Here is a 23466-nt window from a genome sequence, read left to right as displayed (position 1 = left end):
CTCTGCCCTCCTCCTCATGGTGGGCACCACTGCCCACCAGACACTCTGTGCACCAGCCCAGCTTGACTGTGGGGCCTCCCCCTCTTCTCTGCACGTAGGGCTGGAGTTAGGACAAAGGTGGCCATAACCCCAAGATGTGCTGCAGATGAGACCCCACACCTCGTGTGATCACACCTGGTCTGTCATCCTGGGCCCTGGCCACCGGGGGGCTTTGCTGCGGCTGGAAGAGACTGCTTTTGAAAAAAAAAGTTTTTAATGTTTACCTATTTTTGAGAGAGAGAGAGAGACAGAGTGTGAGCGGGGAGGGGCAGAAAAGAGGGAGACACAGAATCCGAAGCGGGCTCCAGGCTCCGAGCCGTCAGCACAGAGCCCGACGTGGGGCTCGATCTCATGAACCGTGAGATCGTGACCTGAGCCGAAGTCAGATGCTTAACCGACTGAGCCACCCAGGCGCCCCTGGAAGAGACCGCTTTTGAAGCGAGAGGCGCAGCCCCCACACCTGACTGGTGGCTTTCTACGCCCCCTGAGAGCAAGGACAGCGCTCCTACTCTGGGCCATGGTGAGGCGAGGGGGCACGCGGCCCAGCGGGAAGGGGCATCTTCTCGACACACTCTCCACACTCAGACACGTTCAACTGTTTATTCCGCAGTCAGCTACCGTGGAGGATGACACGGGTCGTGACCAGATGGAAAGGAAAAATGGACGATTTCACGCCCTAGCCGGCTATCAAGCCGGACAGGATACGGAACACGATGAAGGAAATGGAGCCCACCAGGGCGTGACGGCACGGAGGACTCAAGAGGATCAACCTCACTCGTGTTTACCAAATCCAAGTGCTTCGAAAAACCAAAATCAGGCCACTCGCAGATGTCTTTCTTTTGGAGGACGAGCCCAGATGTGGAGCGCCACGGTTCTGGAGGTTTCTGGCTGCTTGCTAGCCCTTGTTTGTATTGCGGGGAAACCACGTTCTATCCCTTCTTTAAGGCGCTCACAGGAGCGGCGCGGGCCGCAGGATGACAGTCACTCAGACAGCAAAGGTCGGGGGAGGCTGTCCCCTGCTAACCCCGCTGGGGAGGGACTGAGGCGAAAGCCTCCCGATCACACACCCTGGCCCGAGCGGGGCAGCCAGTCTGTCCTCCGTCCTTCCGTCCCCCTTGCCAGGCCTCCCCGACCTCGAGGGGAGTTCTCCTTAAAGGCTGAATGTAAAAGTGCAAGTCTGGGGCCCCCTGGTTAGAGGTCTGGTCCCAGGAGGCAGTTGCTACCGCTCTCTGACAACTGCAGCGGCGAGGAACGTGGCCCACTGCTACCAGAAAATCCGGAAATCCAGCTCTGTACACGAGCCCCCCGATTCCGAAAGGATGCAATTTATTCACGTTCTGGCAAAAATGTTTTCAGGAGTAACGTAAGTGGGTAAAGAGCGAGCCAAGTCGGGCAGACCGGGGACCGTGGCTCCACCACCCCCGCAGCCTGCCCGCCTCTCATCTGTTTTCCACGTCACATCGCTCTGAGGCACGTGAATCTGAACTTCTGGGGTCTTAGCTCTTCGCAGGACACTTTTTAGATTTTTTTTTTTAAGCCTAAAAGATAGTAGTCTGTCTCTATTTTTGTTCTTTGGGATATTTTTCGGTCTTAAGATAAAAGGGTACTTGAATAGGGGCAACCCTTCTCTCTTGTTAAAATATGCCAGTTGAACACACGTTACAAAGATAGCACCACGTCAAACCGAGTGAGGGAGCCGCCTACACACAGGGGGAGAGAGCTCCGGAAAGCACAGTAATGACTGAGAAGCGGAGCGGTTCTCCTCCAGCGTCTCCCTCCCTGGGCGGTGGTGGGGCCCGCTTCCCAGCCTTGCCCACCTTCACCACTTGATGTCTCGGCTGGCGGCAGGGAGCCCCGGGCCCTGGTACACGGTGTGCAGGGCCTCCCGGACCCTGGGGGAGTCGGCCCCGTCCAGCCACTCCCGGTACAGCTCCTGCACGTGGGCGCTGGTCTCGGGGGGCCGCACGGGGACGTCCGCGTACTTGCCCTCCATCTGCCGCAGCAGCGCCTTGTCTGCGCGCCCATCCTCCGCCTGGGCTTGGCCCCTGCCGTTCAAACACCCTGGAAGACAAGCAGGGAGGGAGCCTATGCTTTTTCTCCTCTGCGTCGAAGGGAGTGGCTCCGGGGCAGAGGAGAAACGACACCGCGTGCGGCGTCCCGTGGCCAGAGTCTGGAGCTGGACTCGACGTGCGGCCCCCAGCTCCCAAGGACAGCAGCTTACAGGCTCGCAGCCCCGGATGCTTCCTAGTCTCACCTACTTATGCTCTCCAGGAAACAGTTTTTACCTAAAACCGAATAGCCTGCCAACCTTTAGAATCGGACGGCTGTACATGCAAATCCGGACCTCTGGTTTCTCCTGAAACTCATCAGAGCCAGAAGAGCACGAAAACCGCTAACGGGCAGTCACGCCGCTGCTGTCTCGTAAAGCCTCTGGGTGCTGGTCACCACCCCCCCGCCCTCCGGGCGGCACTGGGGAGGGGACGGGAACCCGGGAGCCCACACAGGAGCCTACCCGCCCAAGTACCGCAGCCGGGATGAAGGGCGTGCCTCTCACGTAGGCGTGCTGCTTACCTCCAAATGTGTTAGATGATGTCACGATTTATAGGATGACATTCATGGAAAAGAACTTGGAGCAAACTTCCACCCTGGTCGAGTCCCCTTCCGCCTTCCCTTGGCAGCACCCAGCAGCTGCACTTTTGACCCCAAATCCTGAAGACGCTCCGTGGTGGCGGAGGACCCTGCCCGCTCTCCCAGGGTCTGCTCCTCTCCTCAGACCCCCGGCCCCCGCCCCCGCCCCCCTGCCTCCTCACCTGCACCCGCACCCGTCTGCTCCCCCGCGCCCCCACGTGGCCTCCCCAGACACTGGCGGGTTTTCACTAGCGCCCCGGCCGTGCCTCCTCTCGGCAGGCAGGTTCCAATCTCGTGGGCCCTCCCCACTCGGGGCACGAGTGGTCCCACTGCCACCCGGAGGCCACAGGATCCTCTCCCCCGACACCCACACCCACTGCACCAGCAAGTCCGTGGCCTCTGCTGTGGGAAGCCGCCCCGGCCCCTCTGGTTGGCCTCTGTTTCTCTGTCCCTCAGGTGGGGCCTAGCCACAGGTGGGGCCTCTGGAACCGAGAGCAGGCCCTCACCTGGTGCCACCGCAGGTGCAGCTCTTCTCTGGGACTATGTCCCAGGGCTTTTCTAAGGGGACACCTGGCTTTTCTGCTCTGTGGTGAGAGGAGGACAGGGACCACTGTGTCAACCACCAGGGCGGCACCCACGAGGTGTCAGAGTTGGGCGAGGCCTGCGGGCGGAGCCCCCGTGCCTTACCCCCGGCGCAGGCGAGCACCTCCACAAAGTGGTACGGGAACCTGCCCTTCTTCAATTTCAGAACCACATTCTGGATGTTTCGAAAGCCGTACGCAGCAGCAAAGCGTAACAGAACCTCCCCGTTCTTTTCAAGGGTGACCTCCTGGAAGTCTTTGTTCCTGTAAGGTGAACAAAATGGGTTTTCATCTACAGAGTCCTTCCTCTGTAGCTCGACAATTGTTTTCAAATCTAAGTTGGAAACGTTAGCAAAATGAAAAGTCTGCGAACGAAAACAAAGAAGGCTTTTTGATCTTGGCTGTTCTAAACCCTATACCTAGGACAGCCCCCACCCCAACTCACACACACACGCGCACACACACACACACACACACACACACACACACACACAGGCCTGGCTGGCTTTGGGCAGTTTGCCCTGGACAGCAGCGCTGACCACACAGGCAGACCTCAGGGTGCGGTAGGTGACCTCCCCCACGTCCTCGTCAAACAGCTGCTTGGCGGCGTGTCTGAAGACGTGCGCCAGGTACCCGTCGGAGCTGGCTCCATCATGGCGCCTCACCTCCTCCTCCTTCAGGCCTCCGAACCTTCCCAGGGAGGAAAGAGCAACAGCAAGAGTAAGTCAGATGTCCAAAGTCTTACGATCCCCGTGAAGAGAGAAACCCCTCACAGATATTTATACTCTGGGGCCACAAACTCACGTTCCTGAGTTTTAACGATCGGACAAAGCAGCAGGCAGAGCCCCACTTGGTGCGCCCACATCAGGCACGTTCCCCTGGAACCCTGACACTTGGGGATAGAGCTGGGAATCTCTGGGCCACTCGGAAGCGTGTGCACGTACCCGGCGGGGACAGGCGACAGGCACCGGCTCTGGCCACGGGCACTGCAGCCAGCTGACTAAACTCCGTAAACCTCAGGACGACCGTCCACGAAAGGGCCTCGCCGGCTAAACAGCCCACACTCGCCCTGCGTGGAGCCCAAGGGAGCCACTCTTCCCACGAGGTGACCCAGCCTCGGGCAGGTCCCGATGCTCAATGTCGGGAACACACGAAGTTCAGAAATGGAGGGCGCCGGCATGTCAGTGTCACCGTGGAAACCCCCTTCCTCCAAGTGGCATCTCACACCAGGCCCGCCCACATCCATGGAAGAGCCAGGAAGAGCGGGTTGTGGTAAGGGCCGAGCGGCAACACAGGAAGGGGAAACTCAGGTCAGGGGCCCCCACACCCTGTCCCCTGGCTGCACGTGGCCCCATACAGGAGGCTCCACCCACAAGGCGCCCCTCCCTGAAAGTCACTTACAGAGTATCGACGGCAGCGTCTTTTACCGCGAGGTCGCTTTGCTCCATTATCTGAACGACTTCACCTACAGACAAAGAAGGGGCATGAGGCACCGAGGAAGCTGTCCTCAGGAGCGGTTTCCCAAATCATCTCCCCACTGGAAACCTGCTAAAGCGACCCCGGACGCCGTCATGCTCGCGGAGGCAGGAACCCAGCTCTAGTGCAATGTAATCCCAAGAAAATGAAAAACTGATGAAACGTGAAAGAAGAGTCCAATTCCTCCTTCTGCCCTTGGAATGAGGGATTTTGCCACCTCTCCACATTTCTGTTTCTGAAGCAGAAACTTTTTGCACACAGCCTCCTGTGGACAGATGACCAAGGCGCAGTGGCTGCCCTCACACGGTATCAGGTTGTGTGCAAAGAGATGAGCTGAGAACCAGAACTGTTCTCCTACTTCCCTCCACACAGCGGCCCCCGGAAGGCTTTGTGGAAACAGCTGATGTTTACATCAGCCACCGAGGCATCACGTGCGCACGAGTGGACCCAATGTCTGAGAACGATAGTAAAACGGACTCTGCATCTCAGGAAAACCCACTATCTACCCTTCCTTGGCTGCTAGGGCTGTCCTGTCTCCCTCCCCCGGGGACCCGGGGGTTCTCGTGCTGGAGTTTCAGGTCAGGGGACCCACGCCCAGGAGTCCCTGTCCCCGAGAACTGGCCTAAAGTACACCCACGTGGGTTCAGCAGACGTAAGCCGCCCGCAGACTGCGATGTTCTGCGGAACGGTCCTGGAGGACGCCGAGGAGCCACCCCCACCCCAGCACACAGGCTAGAGCAGGCCCAGGGCGCTGGAGCACCGTGGGTCCCCGCTCTGTCTCCAGGTGAAGGTCTGGTTTGTCCGCAGAGCCTCTGGGCTCACACGCGACTTTTCCGCGCTGCGTGAGCGCTGCCTCTCTCCACTTTCCTGCAGTCTGGCCCTCGGGGGGCCTGTCGTGACCTCAGAGGATGACGGGCCAGAGGCCCCAGCAGTCCCCAGCTCTGCACCCCCCTCACCTGAGGTTAGTACGCAGTCAGCACCCCGGGAGCCGTGCAAAGCTGTGGGAACGTCTTCTCGAAGGGCTTCCAGTTTCCTATCGTAGCAAGGGGCCACGATAACATGGAAAATCTTGTCTGGGGACAGGTTCTGGGGAGAAAGAGCAAACCCAGGTTGGGGCTGTGGGAAGCGAGGAGGGCAGATGTGTGCCAGTGCCCACAACACCCCCCGGGGCCTTCCTCAGACCCAAGTTCCGACCTGTGCCTGCCTCCCAGCTGTACGGGGAGACCGTGCCCTGCAGACCCGGGCGGATTCACCCAGAGCCTATAAGGCCAATGGCCTGGAGATGCCAGGGAAGAGCTGTAAAGCTGAACCCGTTTCCCCTGAAACCTCTGCATACAGTGACCAAACATGGTTAAGAGTAAGCCACACGGATGGTTGCTCGACGCCTGGCTGGTTTGCCTCTGGACCTTCCGGAAACTTCCCAAGTGACACCTATCGGAGCTGCCCCTCTGGTGCCTACGGCTGAGCTGGAGTTGGTAGCCACGCCAGGAGCTGGCACAGTTGCTGAGTGACCTTTGTGGAGAGGCCTCGGTGGAAACACCCTACTCGGGGCAGTCTGAGGAGGGTGCCGGCCGGACCTCAGCAGGCCCACAGGACCAGGAAACTCCTGGACTCCCCCAAGCAGTGGGGCTGGGGCAGTCCCACAGTTCATTTTTCTGTCCCCAAAGTGAACACGTACACACTGACATCACATTTACGATTCACAAGCTGTGGTGATGTTATGAGCGAAGGAATGAAAAGGGAACATTCCCACTGCTAAATTAACGAGGATGCCAGAACTGTGTGGCTTCTTGAAACTGGCTGTGGGTCTGGGGGATTCCTCCAGTTCCTGCAGGGCCAGACCTTGATGGTTCCCTGGAGAGATGTCTAATCTGACTGAGGAGGACTGTGGGGGCTCTGGCAGCCGGAGAGCAGGCCACGGGAGGGGCCACATCGTGGATGGCATGAGAGTGTCAGGGACCTCCGGAAGGACCCAGGCCTGGCCTCCACTAGGCTCCCAAGGCGGCCCTGGATGGCATGCGGGGGGTCTGCGTGGGGAGGGACAGCACAGGGACCAGCTGACGATGGGGCACCGTCCATGGTGGGGGAGCCGGGGCAGGCGAGGGATGTGGAACGGCCTTCAGGGGCCTGGCTGGGAGATTTCCCGTCACGTGAAGGCAGATGCAGCCAAGAGATCAGACACTAGCTGCTCGCTGTGGTGACAGGCCAGGGACTCCCTCAGCAGGACGGCAGCATTTCCACTCGGTCCGGGTCTGACACCACCCTGGTCGTGCGTGGTGGAACATTCCCTATCTCCTGGCCCACGTGCTGCCCTCTGGGAGGAGGCTGGCTTACCTGCCGTCTAGCGAAGTAATCCTTCACCAGAGAGCCCATGATCTGTTGGGGAGACTTAGCGGTGCAGAGGTGGGGGGTGACAGGGTGGCCCAGCACCCGCTCGGCATATCGGACCCAGCCTGGGGAGAGAACGGGTCCCCTGTCAGCTTCTCACAGTGGCTTCCTCCTGCTTTCTGTCACACACGAGGAATTCAGCGCTCCCAGGCCCTGTCACTTGGGGTAAAGCCAGACACCTCTCCTGACCCTAGGAGCTGGTGGCGGATCCCCCCCAGGAGCTGGTGGCGGATCCCCCCCAGGAGCTGGTGGCAGATCCCCCGCCAAGCTGCTTTTCCTCAGCAGCTTGGGCCACGCAGACCCCAGCTGCATTTGCCCCGGACGGGAAGACGCCCCTGCCGGCTCGCCAGAGAGGACGGAGTGGAAGGAAGTGAAAGCTGGTACAGGGGGTCCCCCAAAAGAGGAGGAGCACAAGCTTAGAGGAGCAGGCACGCGGCAGCGTCCCGGGGGGACAGGGCCCCTCTCCTCCGTGCCGGCCACAACACCGTCCTTGCAGCCGGCAGCCATGCTCAGATGCTGCATCGGCCACAAAGCCACCGGCGCCACTCACCTATCAGAAGTTAACGACCAACTGCTCACTTAGGGCGAGGACCACAGGAGGATTTCACGCCCCAGTGACAGCAAGAGACAGCACACTTGCTCTCCACCTACTACGTGCCCAGCACGGTACAAGCATTTCCTGAGTGGCTGACGGCCACTGTGCCCTCTGGGGTCACCCCTGCTATGGTTTCCAGGGGTGACAGGAGTCAGAGAGATCAGTGAACTACAAGGCCAGAAGCCTGGTGAGAGGCCTGCTGACCGCCAGCTGGGCGCACGCACCACGGCACACGGGGGAGCACAGAAGCCTGGCGGTAAAGCTGCTCGTCAGACCCTGGGGACAGCCAGCCACTGTCCTGTGACCGCCCCCGGTAGGGAGAAGCGGCAGGCTCCAGTCGACACGACTATCCCGTCCGAACAAACTCAAAGCACAGCTGTCACCTCCAGGACAGGAAGTGTCTGCCGCGGCCCCCAAAAGCCCCAGGAGAGGGGGCCCTGGAGGAGGGCTCTCTCATCCCGGCCTCAAACGTTAAGATGAGAAACTGCCAAACACCGTGGCACCTTCGGGGCCCCAAGGCCCTGCCCCCCGGTCTCAGTGCCCAGGCCAGCAGCTCGAGACACGGCTCCCAGGCAGGTGGCACCTCTGGGCTGCAGGCAGGCTGCTGTGTGCTGGCCCTGGGCGCCCCACAACATCAGGCAGGACACCAGGAGGTAAGGGGCAGGGCCCACGGAGGACACCCGGCCTTGGGTGAAGAGGGCTGAGCAGGGACAGAGAGGAGGAACCAGGGTCCCAGGCCCCACGGCTCCCTGCGTCTGAAACCGGACAGGCTAGCTTTTCCTGAGGGTTCCCTTCATCTCCCCCCGGAGACAGAGAGGCTGCTGCCGGCTTCACAGCAGCACAGGTGTGACAACGCGCTACCCGGATGCTGGCACTTTCCTCGTCAGACCACGGACGGGATGGGACGAGGGGAGGTGCTTGGAGAAGTGGCCTGCAGATACGCAGCTGGGTGCCGGGCAAAGGTACACCCAACAGGAGGCGTTCTGTCAGGCTGTGGGCGGCAAGGGTACCCCAGGACCGGGGAGCCCTGTGAGCCAGCACGGGAGTGCCCCCGGCCCCGATTCTATCTGCCAGGTCATGTCACCTGACCTTGACATTGCTTCAATTCCCTCACCTTGTCACAGGGAAGCAAAAATGACAATGCCAATCGTAGAAAAGGGTTAGGTTTGAACCGAAGCTCACCTCCTCTCCCTGAATTTGAGAGAGGGTATGGAGCTGAACAACTCATAGTCCTGACACGTTTAGGTAGAAGAACTCCAGAAGGAAAGTGCATCATTATCTAGGAAGAACACTCCAGAAGCTCCAAACCTACATGTAAACAGACTTGAACAGCTTGAAACCCTGAACACAGCAAGTATCAGGCCAGATCGGGGGTGGGGGCCGGTCTGCGTCAGACAGTGGCTCAGTGAGAGGGGGCTCGGGCGGATGTGCAGGGGACCCGCGGGCACTTCACTCCCTCCTGACCCAAAAGCCCAGGGGGCCTGGGACCTCTGACCTCACCCACCTCCTCTCCTGCCCCCAAGGCAGACCCATGAGAAACGCTGCCTCAGGCCCACGGAGGCACAGCAGCGGGCTCTGGACGCTCACCCGGACAGGCGGAGGTGAGCATGGGCAACGCAGGCTCCTCCTCGCTGTGCTGGCGGAAGCGACGCACAAATTCCTTCTGACTCTCCAGCACGCTGAAATCCGCGGCTATCGTTGTGTCAAAGACATAGTGCACCCCTGCAAGAACGAGGGGAGCATTTAGCTTCTCTTGACCTGCAGGAGTCTGGAGACTCGAAGATCAGACTCAAAGGACAGACTCCATGGCACCCCTGCACGATCTCCCTCACTCTCGCCTCACAAACCGCAGAAGCCCAGGACTGTGCTTTAACTTTTCCTTGAAACAATAAACATGCGTCGCTTTTCACAATAACATACAAGTATTTTCTCTCTGGCTTCTTCTTGTTCTCTCTACATCTACATAAACACTTCATGGTAGCCCATAAAAGTAATGGAATATTGCAAGATACCAGCACCACTCTCTTCCAATCAGTGGCTAAATTTCAGTCTGTGATGGTCCTTGATGTCTTGAAAATAAACGAGTAAGTTGGCAGCTCATACCTTTTTGATGGCTGCAATTGTTATGATTTGTAACCATCTATCTTTTTTCAGCTATCTTTTTAAAATAAATTCTCTTAATATTGGCTCGTAAGGATGATACATTTTTAATAATTACAATAAAGTTAAAATAACTTTAATATCTGCAGCTAGTCTAAATCTTAAAAGCAAAGTTATTCCTAAAAAGAAACATTATAAAGATAAGCATCATCTTATCATTTAAAGTATTACCTTAAATCAGTTTCGCTACAAATATATTTTATTAACGTATAATGTCCATTATTTTCTTTCAAAAAATTCTCCCGCAAGTGGAGCCGGGGTAGCTTAATCAGTTGAACGTCCGACTTTGGCTCAGGTCATGATCTTGAGGTTTGTGGGTCTGAGCCCCGCACTGGGCTGTGTGCCAAGAGTTCAGAGCCTGAAGCCTGCTTCAGAGTCTGTGTCTCCCTCTCTCCCTGCCCTCCCCCCCTCACACTCTGTCTCTCTCTCTGTCAAAATAAATTTTAAAAATTCCCTCACAAGCAGTGGTGCCTGGGTGGCTGTCGGTTAAGCATCCGACTCTGGATGTCGGCTCAGGTCATGATCTTCTGGTCCATAAGATGGAGTTCTGTGTCGGCCTCTGTGCTAACAACACGAAGCCGGCTTGGGATTCTCTCTCTCCCCTCCCTCCTCTGCCTCCCTTGCTCCAGCTCTAAACCTCTTTGTCAAAATAAATAAATAAACTTAAAAAAAAAAAAGTTTCCTCCCAAAATAGGGCCTTTCCCCATGAGAAGAGAGCTCTGGCCTTCGGTAAGGCCGAGCTGACCTGAGGCGTTCTCAGATCACACGTGTGAAGGGGTAGCTAAATCCGTGCTCGCAGCTGTGGCCCCACTGGGAGCAGGCAGTGTGCGGGGAACCCACTCCACGCCCAGCGCTCCGAGGAGGCGGCCGTCTTTATTCTGAGCGTCACCTTATTCTATTAGGAATCCCCCGTGTGCTTGGTCTCTAAAAACCACTGCAGAAAAACAAACTCGTGTTGGCAAACGGCCCCAGCTGTCCTCTCCTGAGCCCACCTGGCGGTGGTGTGCACGAGGGCACACGGGGCGGCAGATGCTCTGTGCATGGTGGCGTGGGGGGCTGGGGTTGGGCAGCTCTGGTCCGACGACAGCGGGTGACACAGGAGCCTTCTTACCGCCATTTTGCACAGTGCCATTCTAGCTCATTCACATCCGAGCTCCGAACCATGTCTGAAAGGGACCACCTTCCTGTTTTGTGCACAGGACACAGCCCATTCCCTCACTGCTCTGCTCTTCAGAGCACATCCTGGGAACTCAGATGCCAGTCATCTTGCAGGAACGAGGCTCTACGAAACGCCTTCCGTGGGCCCCGGGAGCCGGGACGAGACTACACTCCTCGGCAAGTGCAGGAACCTCCAGCGTGTCCCCGGCCACCCCTTCCCCTCCATCCCTTGCCACTCCCGGAGGCCGGGCCACACCTGCCTGCACAGCAAGGGGTAAGGGACACCTGCGGGGTCTCCTCTTACATTCCTCAAGGTGCTCATGGAAGTCCTCGTCTACGCTGCGCCCCTGCAAGCTGAACTCTGGAGATACAAAGGGCAGCCATAAACTGGCATCCTCGACGCACAAACAACATCAAGGAGCCTCACCAAGACTTTTGAGGAAGCCGCAGAGTCTTCTGGATGCATCAGTCACACTGAGGCGGAATTTGGCAGCAAAGTAAGGCAGAGACTGAGGACACACCGACACCACCAGCACCTTGTGCTGTGAGGTATCACATTTCTGGAAGAAACAGAGTAGAGTGTCATTCATGGGGGGAGTGCGGAAAGTAACGTAAGACATTATAATAAAGAGGTCAGAAGAGACAGAATGTCATAGATGTTCTGCGGAAAGCCTCCTAAATATACAAGCACTAGCAAGTATAATTAAGGACATGGAAAAAGTGAGGACTAAAGAGTATGACGTCCTGAGACGCCTGGGTGGCTCAGTCAGTCGGGCGCCTGACTCTTGATTTTGGCTCAGGTCATGAGCTCACGGTCGTGAGATCAAGCCCCCTGTGGGGCTCTGCGCCGAACGTGGAGCCTGCTAGAGAGCCTCTCTCCCTCTGCCCCCTTTCCCCTGCTCACGCTTTCTCTCTAATTAAAAAAAAAAAAAAGTACATCCTAAGAGATTTTGTCAATTTGATTTTTTAATGTTTGTTTTTTGAGAGAGAGAGAGAGACCCAAGAAGTCTCTGTGCTGTCCCACAAACTGTAAGCTCGTGACCTGAGCTGAAATCAAGAGTCAGATGTTTAACTGACTGAGCCACCCAGGCGCCCCTGCCAATGATAACCTTCACATCTTCTGACCTACACAGTTCTGATTTCTTTTTCTGACTGTATTGTCTAGGTCCTTTAAACTCAACCTCCGATAACAGTGGTGATAAATGGTACTAACATCTCGATTCAGACCTCGGTGGAAATGCTCATAAAGACGTACTATTAAGCAGAGGTTTGCGGAATTTCTGGTAGATACCCATAGGCGTCAGCATTTCACTTGCAGCAAATGGGTACGCAACTCACTGGAATAAATAACAAGGAAATGGCTGTTTTGTGAAACTGGGCTGGTGAGCCAGCCACTCGAGTTGTGGTCAGGGACACGGCAGTTTGTTGAGTTTGAGCCCTGCCTCAGGCTCTGTGCTGACAGTGTGGAGCCTGCTTGGGTTTCTCTCTCTCTTTCTCTCTCTCTCTCTCTCTCTCTCTCTCTCTCTCTCTCTGCCCCTCCCCTGCTCATGCTGTCTGCCTCTCTCAAAATAAACTTAAAAAAGTTATCACTGGCAGACAACACACCTACAAAACTGGAAGTAACCTAGGAAACTAGGAGAATATCAAGCTTACAAAATAGCTACATACAGATGATACATGAAAACCAAAAGCTTTCCACCCCAACAAAAATCAGCATTACAGAATTTAACAGATAAGAGGCGGTATGTGTAACAAAACCACCACAGAGACCCAGCCACACCAAGAACACATTACGTTGCAGAGAACAGACAAAGATGCAACATGAACACTTGGGGGGTCACACAGCCTAACCAGAGGCACAAACCACGATCATGGACGAAAAGATTATTCAGTAAAATATAAACTTCCCCCTCATTAACCTATCGACTCAATGCAACTCGCGTCAAAGTCCCACAGTTAACACCCAATAGTACAAGGTCAGCCAAGAGAGGAGAACACAGAACAAAGAGAAGGATGGGGTCTACCAGCAGCTGGGGCCTGTTAAAATAGAATCCAATCAACCGTACGTGCGTCTAGCAGTACAAAAGCCTTCTTATGACAACGCAAATTAAAAGCTAGTGAGGAGAGAGCGCCCTGCACAGCTCCAGAAATCCAGTGACTCAAGTGTGACGGGAGTGTGCACACACACTACGGGAGACGCTCCACCCGGGAGAAAACATCTGTGCCCTGTGAGCCGGGCCCAGGGTGCTGTGAGGGGGTTGGGGGGGAGGGGCTGGGAATGGCTGAGTCTGGACTTGTCTACACGAGGGAACGGCCCTCCAAGCTGTTCAACGCCTGGCAGCCGAGTGCAGTCTCGAACTCACAGAGCTGTGAACAGGCGGCATACAATATGGTCAATGAGCATGTTAAAGATGTTCAGCCTCACTGACGATCAAGAAAATGCAAACGGGATCTTCTAGTGATCACACTGGAAAAGCAAGGAGTTTGAGAGCAGGTGTGGTCAGCATAGCGGGACGTGGGCGTTCTCACCTATCACTTGCAGGAGCATAAAGGGAGATTCTGGCACAAAGTACCGCCACTAAAGAAGAAAAGCCCGCGGTTTTGTTCCGTGGAATGTGCCAGTGTGTGGGGGGACCAAGATGCGTCGTAAGTGAGCCGAGTCTGCTCAGTGTAATAAGACAGCTGAAGCCATCTTGCTCGGACAAGGACAAGGGTGAGCAGGCAGGGACGGGTGAGCACGGTGACGGGAGCCGACAGGGTGAGGTCTCCCGGCTCAAAGTCCATCCCGCTGCTTGCCCACAGACCTCCCAGGGAGCCCGAACGCCAGGAAGGGGACGGACAGACACCATGCTGACAACCCAACATGTTATTTCTATCTGAAACTGTGCCCCCAAAATGCTGAAGGGCGTACCCAAGAACACGCCACAGGGGTGGCAAACACAGAGAACATCGCTTGGCTCTGTCCTGGGCCACGTCAAACCCGTGTTCCTCCCGGCCTCTGCCCCGCTCAGGCACACCGCGCATTGCGAGGGGCAGACCCAGGTGTGCCTTCCAGCTCTCCTGCCTCCCTGGCCATTCCTTTCACCTGTCTTCCTGTCAGGAAAGACACTGTTCACAGCTGAGTGACACAGGTCTACAGGGCAGCTGAGGGACCACAGCACTGGCCCAGCCTGATGAGCCCATTAGACCAGAACCCCACCTCTGTGAATAGACCGGGGAACTTGCCTCGTTCCACGTCAGTGAGGGAGTGTAGCCCTGGGTGGCGATCGTTCTGGCTGGCGGCGGACTCTGGAGAGGGCAGAGTCAGGCAAGGGACACAGGGCCAGGGCCAAGACCTATGCCCTGACCCCAGCAGAGGCTTTCACGACTCACCTGCACCGGCCCCCTGGGCCGCAGCACCAGCAGGTGCCCCAGAAGCCCTACCTTATTAAGGTTCAGAACTCGAAAGAAGTCCTTGGCGTTCTGCTGGGAGACCTGGAGCCCTTCCTCTGCAGTGACACAGCTGTCACACGCCAGGCAGTCACTCAGAAATATCTTGGCATCGGCCAACTTATGGAATTCTCCCTTCTACAAAAGAAAGATGAGGTAGGTTTTGGTCTGATATTTCAGTAAAAACTCTAACATGTGCTTCTCTAGGGAGGGTGGCAGCATGAGACCAGCACAGGACATGGACCCCCTTGAACAGCACAGAGCCAGGCCTGCAGCTCGAGGGGCTGGAGGGGCACAGAACAGGCCACAGTGACACCAGGGAGTCTCACAGATGACAATCGAGGGCGGGAGCAGGACGGCACTGTCGTGTGGTGGGAAGAAATCTCCATTCCTGTGTCTTGGGAGCTGGCCCAGACCTTCTCCTCCCTGTACCCCTTCTGTGTAGCCCCTGAGGACTCCTGCTTGGCCGGGTGAGCTCCCCATGGAAACCCGTGGCCTGGCCTCAGGTCTGAATGGGGCCCAAGAGTCTGCACTTCTAACGTGCTCCCAGGTGGGGCCAGACCTGCCACTCCCAGGGTCTGGAGCACACGGCCGGTGCCCAGTAGATACTGCTGTGCTCCACCGAGAATACGGCCTCTCCGTGCCTGCAGGGGTGTCTGTGAGCCCGCTCTGCACTGTGCCCAGCAGGACTTCCTCCCTGCCCGGTGCACCACCCAGTCCTTTCTGCAGGCTCTCCTGGGCCAGGTCTGGTCCTTCCCCTCCCTCTTGTCTCCTAAACATGTGCCTGTGCGGAAGACTGCCCAGCACCCCTGCTCTGCCATCAGCCTTACCTTCCAGAGCAGTGCCAGCCTCCCCACCCCCAACACCTCCCCAGCCTTCACCTCCAGCGGGGCTCTCACCCTTCTGAGCTCCAGACAGACGGCCATCCCACAGAAAGCTCAGCGTCTGTGGAACCAGAACTGCACTCTACTGCCTGTGCTGCGTCCTTTCCTGCTTTTGCCACTCCGGCGGGCCTGCCCAGGCCCCACCACCCTGTCTCCCGTATCGTTTCCTTCATTCTCCCCTGCTCTAGCCACCTTAAGCCACCTGCCCCCAAACACACATACGACCTGTCCCCTTACCCAGACGCCCTCAATGGCTTTCACTGCCCCTCCCCCAGAGCACTCTGTCCACACCTCCCTTGTGCCTGGAAAGCGCACCCCACCCCTGACCTGCTCACGTAAGGGGGTACCACCCACCGTGCTGGCAGGGCGTCCACTGAGGCCGTGTGCACACCTTATCTCTGTGTCACCACGGCCCTGGGAGGGAAGTAACTCGACTCTCCAGCTCACTGATAAGGAAACTGGGGCTCCAGGGTTTAGATGTCTGTCTGAGATGACGAGGCCAGCGGGTGGGTGTGGGAGGCACCGGGCACTCCCCGCCTCTTCCACCTTTGTGCCCTGGGTGCCGTTCTCACCCACTGCTTGCCAAACCCCACGGCCGCCGGACCACAGAGCGGTGCCAGTACAGGAGGGACGAGACCAGTTCCTGTCGGGCAGACGTCGAGACTACAGAGAACCCTGCTGCTCTTCGCCCCACGTTGCCAGCTCTCCACTAGTGAGGTCGGTACCAGGACTTGCCAAGGGAAGAGCGACCTCCCCCTACCCGGTAAACACAAACCGTCACTTCTAGCTGAGGAGGATGCAAACACTCAAGAACGGACTTAGAGAAGAAACCACTAGAAAAATAACCTTACAGGATCAGATTTGAATTATTTTATAAGTTACCTACCTAAACTCCCATTTTACAGAATGAAGCTTCTCATTACATAAAATTGGATATTCCAATACTATAACACTCCTTCTAATAAACAATTAAGGAGGACGCTTTTCTCTGTTCCTCACGCAGCTTGCTTTGGCTCGGTGTATTCTCGGAAGGCTGGCTCTCGGGCACCTCTGTCTCAAAAGGTCATGTGCCTCGGAATGACGGACCTGTGTGTGTGTGTGTGTGTGGCCCCGGGCAGGGCACCACTTCAGTACCTTCTTTCCTAGAGCATGACGTGCTGGGGACAGGAGCCCTCGAAGAGGACAAAAACGGCCACAGCCGTTTACTCCAGGCGAATACAACACTGAAAAACTACTTGCCTCTCCGTTCTCCAGGGCCAGACTTGGTACGTCGACTGATGCATTCTCTTGGTCATCGGTTTTTGTTTTTTTACTACATTCCTTGAAAAGGCAAAGGAACATATAAAAGAACAACTTTTTAATTTGACTCCTTGAATTTGCAAAGATGCACATAGTCTCCCCTCCGTTAACCTCATGTGTAGAAGTTTTTTCTACAAAAATAAAAGCGACCGTACTTGTGGACACACGGAGACAGACAGACAGACAGACAGACACACACACACACACACACACACACACCCTCCTCTATCTGTATCTGTATCCCTTTTAGTAACTGAGAACTAGAAACAATGGGGCCTTCCATCCACAGGTAAATCAACACCGACTACCAGGACACACATCATATTTAGAACACAATGGACTAGAACTGTACGCGAAGCTCTGAAAACGCACCTGCTGTATGTTAAGTAAAAAAAAAAAAAAAAGTGATGGAATATTTACATGAACCAATTTGTGGAAAAACAAACCAAAAACCCCATTCATGCACTGAATGGCTATGTGTGTTCCGCTGCCTAGAAACAAGTGTGGAAAGCCATCCCAGTTACCATGGTTACGCAGGTGGAGAGGACCAGCCCAGACCTTCCTGCCTGTATAGTTTTGTTACTATAAGCATGTTAGCTGTAGAAAAGCCTCCTCAAAAACATTTTTTGATCATGGTTTCAATCATCCACATCAAGAATGGTGTTTTCCGTGACTGCCCTGAGTGGTTGCAGAGGTTGGTGTTTTGGGGGGTTTTTTAGTATTCTTTTTCTGGCTTCAAAAATACTTTGCGAGCATGGACAAGTGCACGGAAAACTAGAAAGACGAAGCATGACCCCAACTGTAACGTTAACTACAAGGCACCTGAAAACGTCACCTGACACGCAGTAGTAGCTCCAGACACCTGGCAAGGTGCAGCGCCCGGAGCTTACCAACCATCTACAGTCGCCCTCCATCCAGTTAAAACCCCAACTAGTTCTGCCAGACACGCGATCAAGGGTGCAGGTTGACGCGGACGCAGAGGCGCCCGGAGCGGCGATCCGGGGGACCGGGAGCGAGGACCGCGCAGCGGCTGGCGCTGCCCGCTCTGGGCACCGGGGCTCCCGCATGCCCGCAGACGCGGGCAGCCCCGATCCCCTGACCCCAAGCAGCCTCGACCCCGGACAGGCCGACCCTCGACTCCCTGACCCGGAGCGGCCCATCTCAGCCGGGCCGGCCCCCGACCCCAGCCCGGCCGGCCCCCGACCTCCTGACCTCGAGCAGCCGGGCCTTCCCCTGCAGCCCCCGGCCCCCCACGCCCAGACCCCAGACCCCCGACCCCGAGGAGCCCACCTTCCGCGTGCAGTGCTCACACTTCATCTGGAGCGGGGCAGGCAGGAGGCCAGGGCTCGGCCCGAGAAGAGCACCGGGAGACGCGGTCACTGACGCCCGCCACCCGCCGCCCTTTGTTGTAGTCGCCCCCGGCCGGCCCCACCCCCGGAGTCTCCTCTCGACCAATGAGAGCGCTGGGAAGGGACAGGCCTCACCACTAAACCAATAGAAGTGAGAAAAGGGCGATGCGGCTCCCTCACGCACGGCTCCGCCTAGGCCAATGAGAGCACCGGGAAGGGGAGGGCCGGGCCCCGGAGCCAATCGGAGTGCGCGGGGGCGGGGTGCGGCGGACGCCCTGGAGGCCCGGCAAGTTCTCGCGCCCGTTTTGGCAGCGCGCGGGTCGGGGGCGGGTGCGGGGCGGACGCGCGGACCCTCTCTGTAGGAGGCAGCCCCGAATTGTCCTGGGGCGCTGGGCCGTCAGCTCGGCGCCGCCTCACGCCCGTTTCTAGGCTTCGCCGGGCCATCGCCATTGCCGCCCCGAGGCGCGTCACGTAGGCCGGTCCCGGTGGCAGTGCGCACGCGCAGGTGTGCACCACGTGGCGCCTTAGGGCGCACGAAGTTGGGTGTGAAATGAGTCCTCCGGAAGTTCTAGGCAAGTGTGTGGATGCTTGCCTTACAAATAGAGAGCAGTTACTGATTCTGGGAGTGATGACTCCACCTGCGGGGCTGAAATGAAAATGTTTAACTCTTAATAATGAAAATAAACACTTTACAAAATCAGCGTCTGCCCCTTACAGGATGATCAGAAACGAGAGGCATGCCTAGAAAACTTGAGTAGAGAATAGGAAAAGTAACTGGTGACCTTAAAAATAGAGTTGCCATTTTACCAGAAAAAAATGGGTGTATTTGGGAATAACAGAGAATTGCAATTGGGACCAAGCTAGCTGTACCAAAACCATAATAGGCAAGTCTGGAAACAAAGGAGATGAGCACACTTTTATAGAGGAAAAGGGGATGTTGGCAGAGGCTATTGTAAACAGAAAGTCCAGTGGAGTAAAGTAGTGGCCTCTCAGCACCGAGCTTGACTGCTTCTCCTGGCTGGGCGGTCCTGCTGCAGTGGCTGAGTACCTGCAAGGATCCTGCGGGGTCTGCGTTGGAGACCAGCGGTCGTGGACGGAGAGCGCCCCTGCCTGGCCCCAACCCAGCCTAAAGAGGGTTTCCTTGATTCAGTTTCAGGATTTCTAGTGCTTCATACAGCTTTTCACAAATGCCTCTGTTAACTCAGGAGGTCTTTTTAAAAATTTTTTATTTATTATTTTTGAGAGAGAAAGAGACAGAGTGCAAGCGGGGAAGGGCCAGAGAGGCAGACACAGAATGGGAAGCAGGCTCCAGGCTCAGCTGTCAGCACAGAGCCCCATGCTGGGCTCACACCCATGAACTGTGAGATCATGACCTGATCTCACACTGAAGTCCCACACTTAACCAACTGAGCCACCCTGGTGCCCCTAAACTCAAGAGGTCTTAAATGGCTCCCAGATTAACTCTCTGCATTACTCAAATCTAGGTCAGCAGCTCTCAGAAAACACATTCCTTCAGTTTTAAGCATGAATAACAGGGTATTTTGCGGTTGTCACTTGTATATATTTCTCATTATTATTTTAAAAACGTAACCATGATACCATTACCGTAATGTGTGAAAAAAGAAAATTGCAATTACTTAATTTCATCAAATATGTAGTGTCTAGGTTTCCCTAAATTGAACTTTTTTTTTTTTTCAGTTTAAATCAGGACCTAAATAAGGTCTAATATATTCATTGGGTTGAGTGTTTCTTGTGTCTCTTTTTAAAATTTTTTTTGTTTTAGAATAACTTGCAGCTCACTTAGAAGTCGCAGAGACACCATGGAGAGCTCCTGGTCTAAAGGCCTGTGTGTGCGTTTGAATTTGTAGGTTCCATCCACATCCTGCTGGCCTTCTCCTTGCATATCGCTATAAAGGAATCCGGTGATTTGGCTGTAGAGCTTCCAAGAATTGCTGCCTGTGTCCTTGTGGAGTCCTTTCATATATCCTTGTCTGAGTTTCCAGTAAAGAGTAGTTAGAACATTCTCATGCTTTGATCACAGGTTAAATTTGTTGGCAAGACTATTTCATGTATATTGTAATTCCTTCAGGAGGTTATACTAACCGTCTTTTTTGTGATATTAATTAGCGCACATTGATGAAACTCCATGGATCCATTCATTTATTATAGCAATTTTTAACCCTACCGTTTCTTCTTCTTTAAAAAAAAAAATATTTATTTTGAGAGAGAGCGGGCACGAGCAGGGGAGGGGAAGAGAGAGAGGGAGAGAGAGAATACATCAGTGCAGAGCCCAGTGTGGGGCTCTATCCCATGAACTATGAGATAATGACCTGAGCTGAAATCAAAAGTCAGACACTCAACAGACTGAGCCAACCAGGGGCCCCAGTTTCTTATTAATTTACTAGTGGGAATACTTTCATAATGATAAATTCCTCTCATTCACTATTTGGTTACTCTGTTGTAAAATTTATTTTTTTTATTATTAATGTTTATTTAATTTTGAGAGAGAGAGAGAGAGGGAGACAATATCTGAAGCAGGCTCCAGGCTCTGAGCTGTCAGCACAGAGCCCGATGCGGGGCTTGAACTCACTAGCTGTGAGATCATGACCTGAGCTGAAGTCAGACACTCAACCGACTGAGCCACCTGGGTGGCCCACTCTGTTGTAAATTTTATAAAGAAAGGCAGGATGAATGAATCTGTCAAAAAAAAAAAAAAAATCCAAGTTCCTTTGTTAGTATCCTCTGAAAGTGAACGAAGGATTTAAAATTGATCATTATGAATTATGGATTTAAACCCTTGAAGATTTTTGATTCATATTTTTTAAATGTTTTAGTTTTGAGAGAGAGAGAGAGAGCATGAGTGGAGGAGGGGGAGAGGGACGGTGACAGAGGATCTGAAGCAGGCTCTGTGCTGACAGCAGTGAGCCGGATGTAGGGCTTAAAACTCATCAACCTTGAGATCATGACCTGAGCCGAAGTTGGACGCTCAACTGACTGAGCCCCCCAGGTGCCTTGATTCATTTGAATTATTGTTCTTGTTGATGCTCAAATCCTTTTTTTTTTTTTCTTTTTTTCTTTTTGGCATAGAAAATCTCTTCCGCTAGGCTCCAAAAATTTTTTAACAAGATGCTAATAGTCTGTTTGCTTTTTGATACATCTGCTTGTGCATTTCTTGCTTTAGACCTGAAATCACTCCTTTCTCCCAAAAGCCTGGTTCCTTTAGTAGGAACTGCTATTTAAAAACCACAAAATCTGTACTAGTATTGTTCATTGCTACTGCATTGGTCATCGTTTCCAGTGGACAGCATTAAGAGACATTTTTTTTTTTTTAATTTTTAATGTTTATTTTTGAGAGAGAGAGGGAGAGGGAGAGAGAACAGGGGAGGAGCAGAGAGAGTGAGAGGAAGACACGGGATCCGAAGCAGGCCTGCAGATCCCGCAAAACACAACCGGGAAGAAAAGCTCTTCCTCCTGCAGTGTCTCTCCAGCACCCTCTACTGGCAAAGCTTAACACCATGGCAGAGAGCGCACAAAACCCAGGGGTTCAGGTCCATTTTCAGGGATCAGGCAATGAAGTTTGAGTTTAGAGCTGGTTTAATGCCTTGGTAATTGGCACAATATACAGGTTTATTCACTCAGTACCCTCTTTATGGATGTTGTATTTCCAGTCTTGCTTTTGCCAATTGTCAGGATTTTAACCAAATTGACTATCATTTGGTTACACATGTGACATTTGTAAGAGTCCAGCGCAGTCTTCATTTTTAAACACCTTATAATCTAGTAGAAAAGGTCAAATTACGCAAATAAATGTAATGCAAAGTAGAATTTCCTAGGTATCATCCCAGTTCTACCCAAATTCTGAGTAAGACCGCTTCCTGTTGCAGTAAGCAGGACGAACTTAAAGGAAGTACTAACAATTCCAATCAGTCTTCAAGAAGGAAGTCCACTTCAAGAAGGAAAGTGAGCTGAGGGCTCAGGTCGGCGAGGCCGCTATGCTCAGACAGAGCCCAGTTTTGCTACAGCTTAGAGGAGACGGTCTCAAAGTGCTCAAGGTGTGGTTCCTGGACCAGCGGTATTAGCAACATGTATATTTTCAGCCCCGCCCATAACTGGGCACAGGTACCAGCCATCTGTTTCAGTAAGCCTGCCAGGTGATTCCGATGCATGCTCAGGTTTGGGAACCACAGCAGAGAGTGTCTGAAGGAGACTGGTAAAGTATAAAAGTCATCTCCAAATTTTTGATCATGTGCCTATATTGGTAAACTTGTAGGGTTATGCATACTGATGTTCATATATTTCTTTATAAGGTAATATGCAGTGTTATACTATTATGCATGTTATAAAACACACCGAGAATAAATATGAAAAAAGAAAAACAGGAATACAAACTCTCCTATGGTCTTTCGGCACCCCACATATCACTTGGCCTTACCACTTTGGAGATCACTGAGGCAGGTAGACAGTGACTATACGGTGAAGACATACAGGTAGGGTCCTTTCCTCATCTGGTCAGAATTAGAAAGGCAAGTTAGGGTCCTACTCGGGTCCTCATCTGGCCGCAGTAAGGGAAGGTGGTGTTTTGGTGGAGCAGAAAGGCCACCTATGCGGGCATCACAAGGTTTTCCTGGAGAAAACAGTCTCTCTTACCACAACTCTTTTTCGCAGACATCAGGGCATGTTTATTAGCAATAGATAAACTATCATCACAAACACGTGAGTGTTTCGTTTTCCCAGCTACACTGGGAAAGTTGTTTTGGGGTTAAGGATCTCTGGTTTACACCTACCCTCCCCTACTTGCCTTGCATGGGCTGTTTAGATTTAAATTTTTAGCCTGTTGAGGGGCACCTGGGTGGCTCAGTGGGTTAAGTGTCCAACTTTGGCTCAGGTCATGATCTTCTAGCTCCTGAGTTTGTTTGTTTGTTTGTTTTATATATATATATTTTTAACGTTTATTTATTTTTGAGACAGAGAGAGACAGAGCATGAACAGGGGAGGGTCAGAGAGAGGGAGACACAGAATCTGAAACAGGCTCCAGGCTCTGAGCTGTCAGCACAGAGCCCGACGCGGGGCTTGAACTCACGGACCGCGAGATCATGACCTGAGCCGAAGTCGGCCGCTTAACCGACTGTAGCTCCTGAGTTTGAACCCCGCTTGGGGCCTACTTTGGATTCTGTGTCTCTGGCTCTCTCTGCCCCTCCCCCACCTCCTCCCCTCTCTCCCTCTCGCTCTCAAAAATAAATATTTAAAAAAATTAAAAAAAAAATAGCTTAAACTTTTAGTCTGTTAATATACTTTGGGAAGTATAATAAAAGGAAAACTTTAGAGTGGAGTTAGGAGGCAGGCAGGGGGAGCTGTTGGCCCAGCATTAGTTAGCAATTACAGATGTTATGCCCAGAATTCGTGATCCCCAAAGCCCACCATGGAGCTGAGTCCAATGCAAAAGCAAAGAGCCTTTATTCGAGCTAGCTCGAGCTCAATCC

The 23466-nt window shown here is 54.0% G+C and overlaps 1 protein-coding gene across 4 annotated transcripts; it reads right to left on the bottom strand.

Moving 5' to 3' along the window:
• Window positions 1-625: 625 nt before the first annotated feature.
• NARF (nuclear prelamin A recognition factor) lies at window positions 626-22838 on the bottom strand. 4 transcript variants are annotated; one of them, XM_042965819.1, is made up of 12 exons: window positions 22419-22838; window positions 16578-16658; window positions 14449-14592; window positions 11453-11585; window positions 9295-9429; window positions 7059-7177; window positions 5681-5810; window positions 4650-4713; window positions 3801-3938; window positions 3355-3512; window positions 1857-2100; window positions 626-1577 (listed from the first exon to the last, which is right to left on the bottom strand). In XM_042965819.1, the coding sequence occupies exons 1-11, from the start codon at window positions 22467-22469 to the stop codon at window positions 1859-1861; spliced, it is 1395 nt and encodes a 464-aa protein (XP_042821753.1). In that variant the 5' UTR covers window positions 22470-22838; the 3' UTR covers window positions 626-1577; window positions 1857-1858. The 4 variants fall into 4 exon arrangements, with proteins under 4 accessions (XP_042821753.1, XP_007093662.3, XP_042821752.1 ...); XM_007093600.3 differs by having other exon boundaries at window positions 626-1376; window positions 22419-22837; XM_042965818.1 differs by having other exon boundaries at window positions 626-2100; window positions 22419-22837.
• Between the last annotated feature and the right edge of the window lie 628 nt (window positions 22839-23466).

Source organism: Panthera tigris, chromosome E1 (genome assembly GCF_018350195.1).
Source record: "Panthera tigris isolate Pti1 chromosome E1, P.tigris_Pti1_mat1.1, whole genome shotgun sequence".
NCBI classification, from domain to species: Eukaryota; Metazoa; Chordata; class Mammalia; order Carnivora; family Felidae; genus Panthera; species Panthera tigris.
The sequence above is the reverse complement of the archived record's forward strand: the minus strand, read 5'-3'. Positions and strand labels throughout refer to the sequence as shown.

Coding starts and splice junctions, on each gene's coding strand:
- NARF (XM_042965819.1), bottom strand. CDS start 22,469: ATGTCTTCACCGTATAGTCACTGTCTACCTGCCTCAGTGATCTCCAAA. Junction 14,593..16,577: donor TGGCCCTGGAGAACGGAGAG/GCAAGTAGTTTT, acceptor TTTCTTTTGTAG/AAGGGAGAATTCCATAAGTT. Junction 2,101..3,354: donor GGTGCTCGCCTGCGCCGGGG/GTAAGGCACGGG, acceptor CTTGTCTTCCAG/GGTGTTTGAACGGCAGGGGC.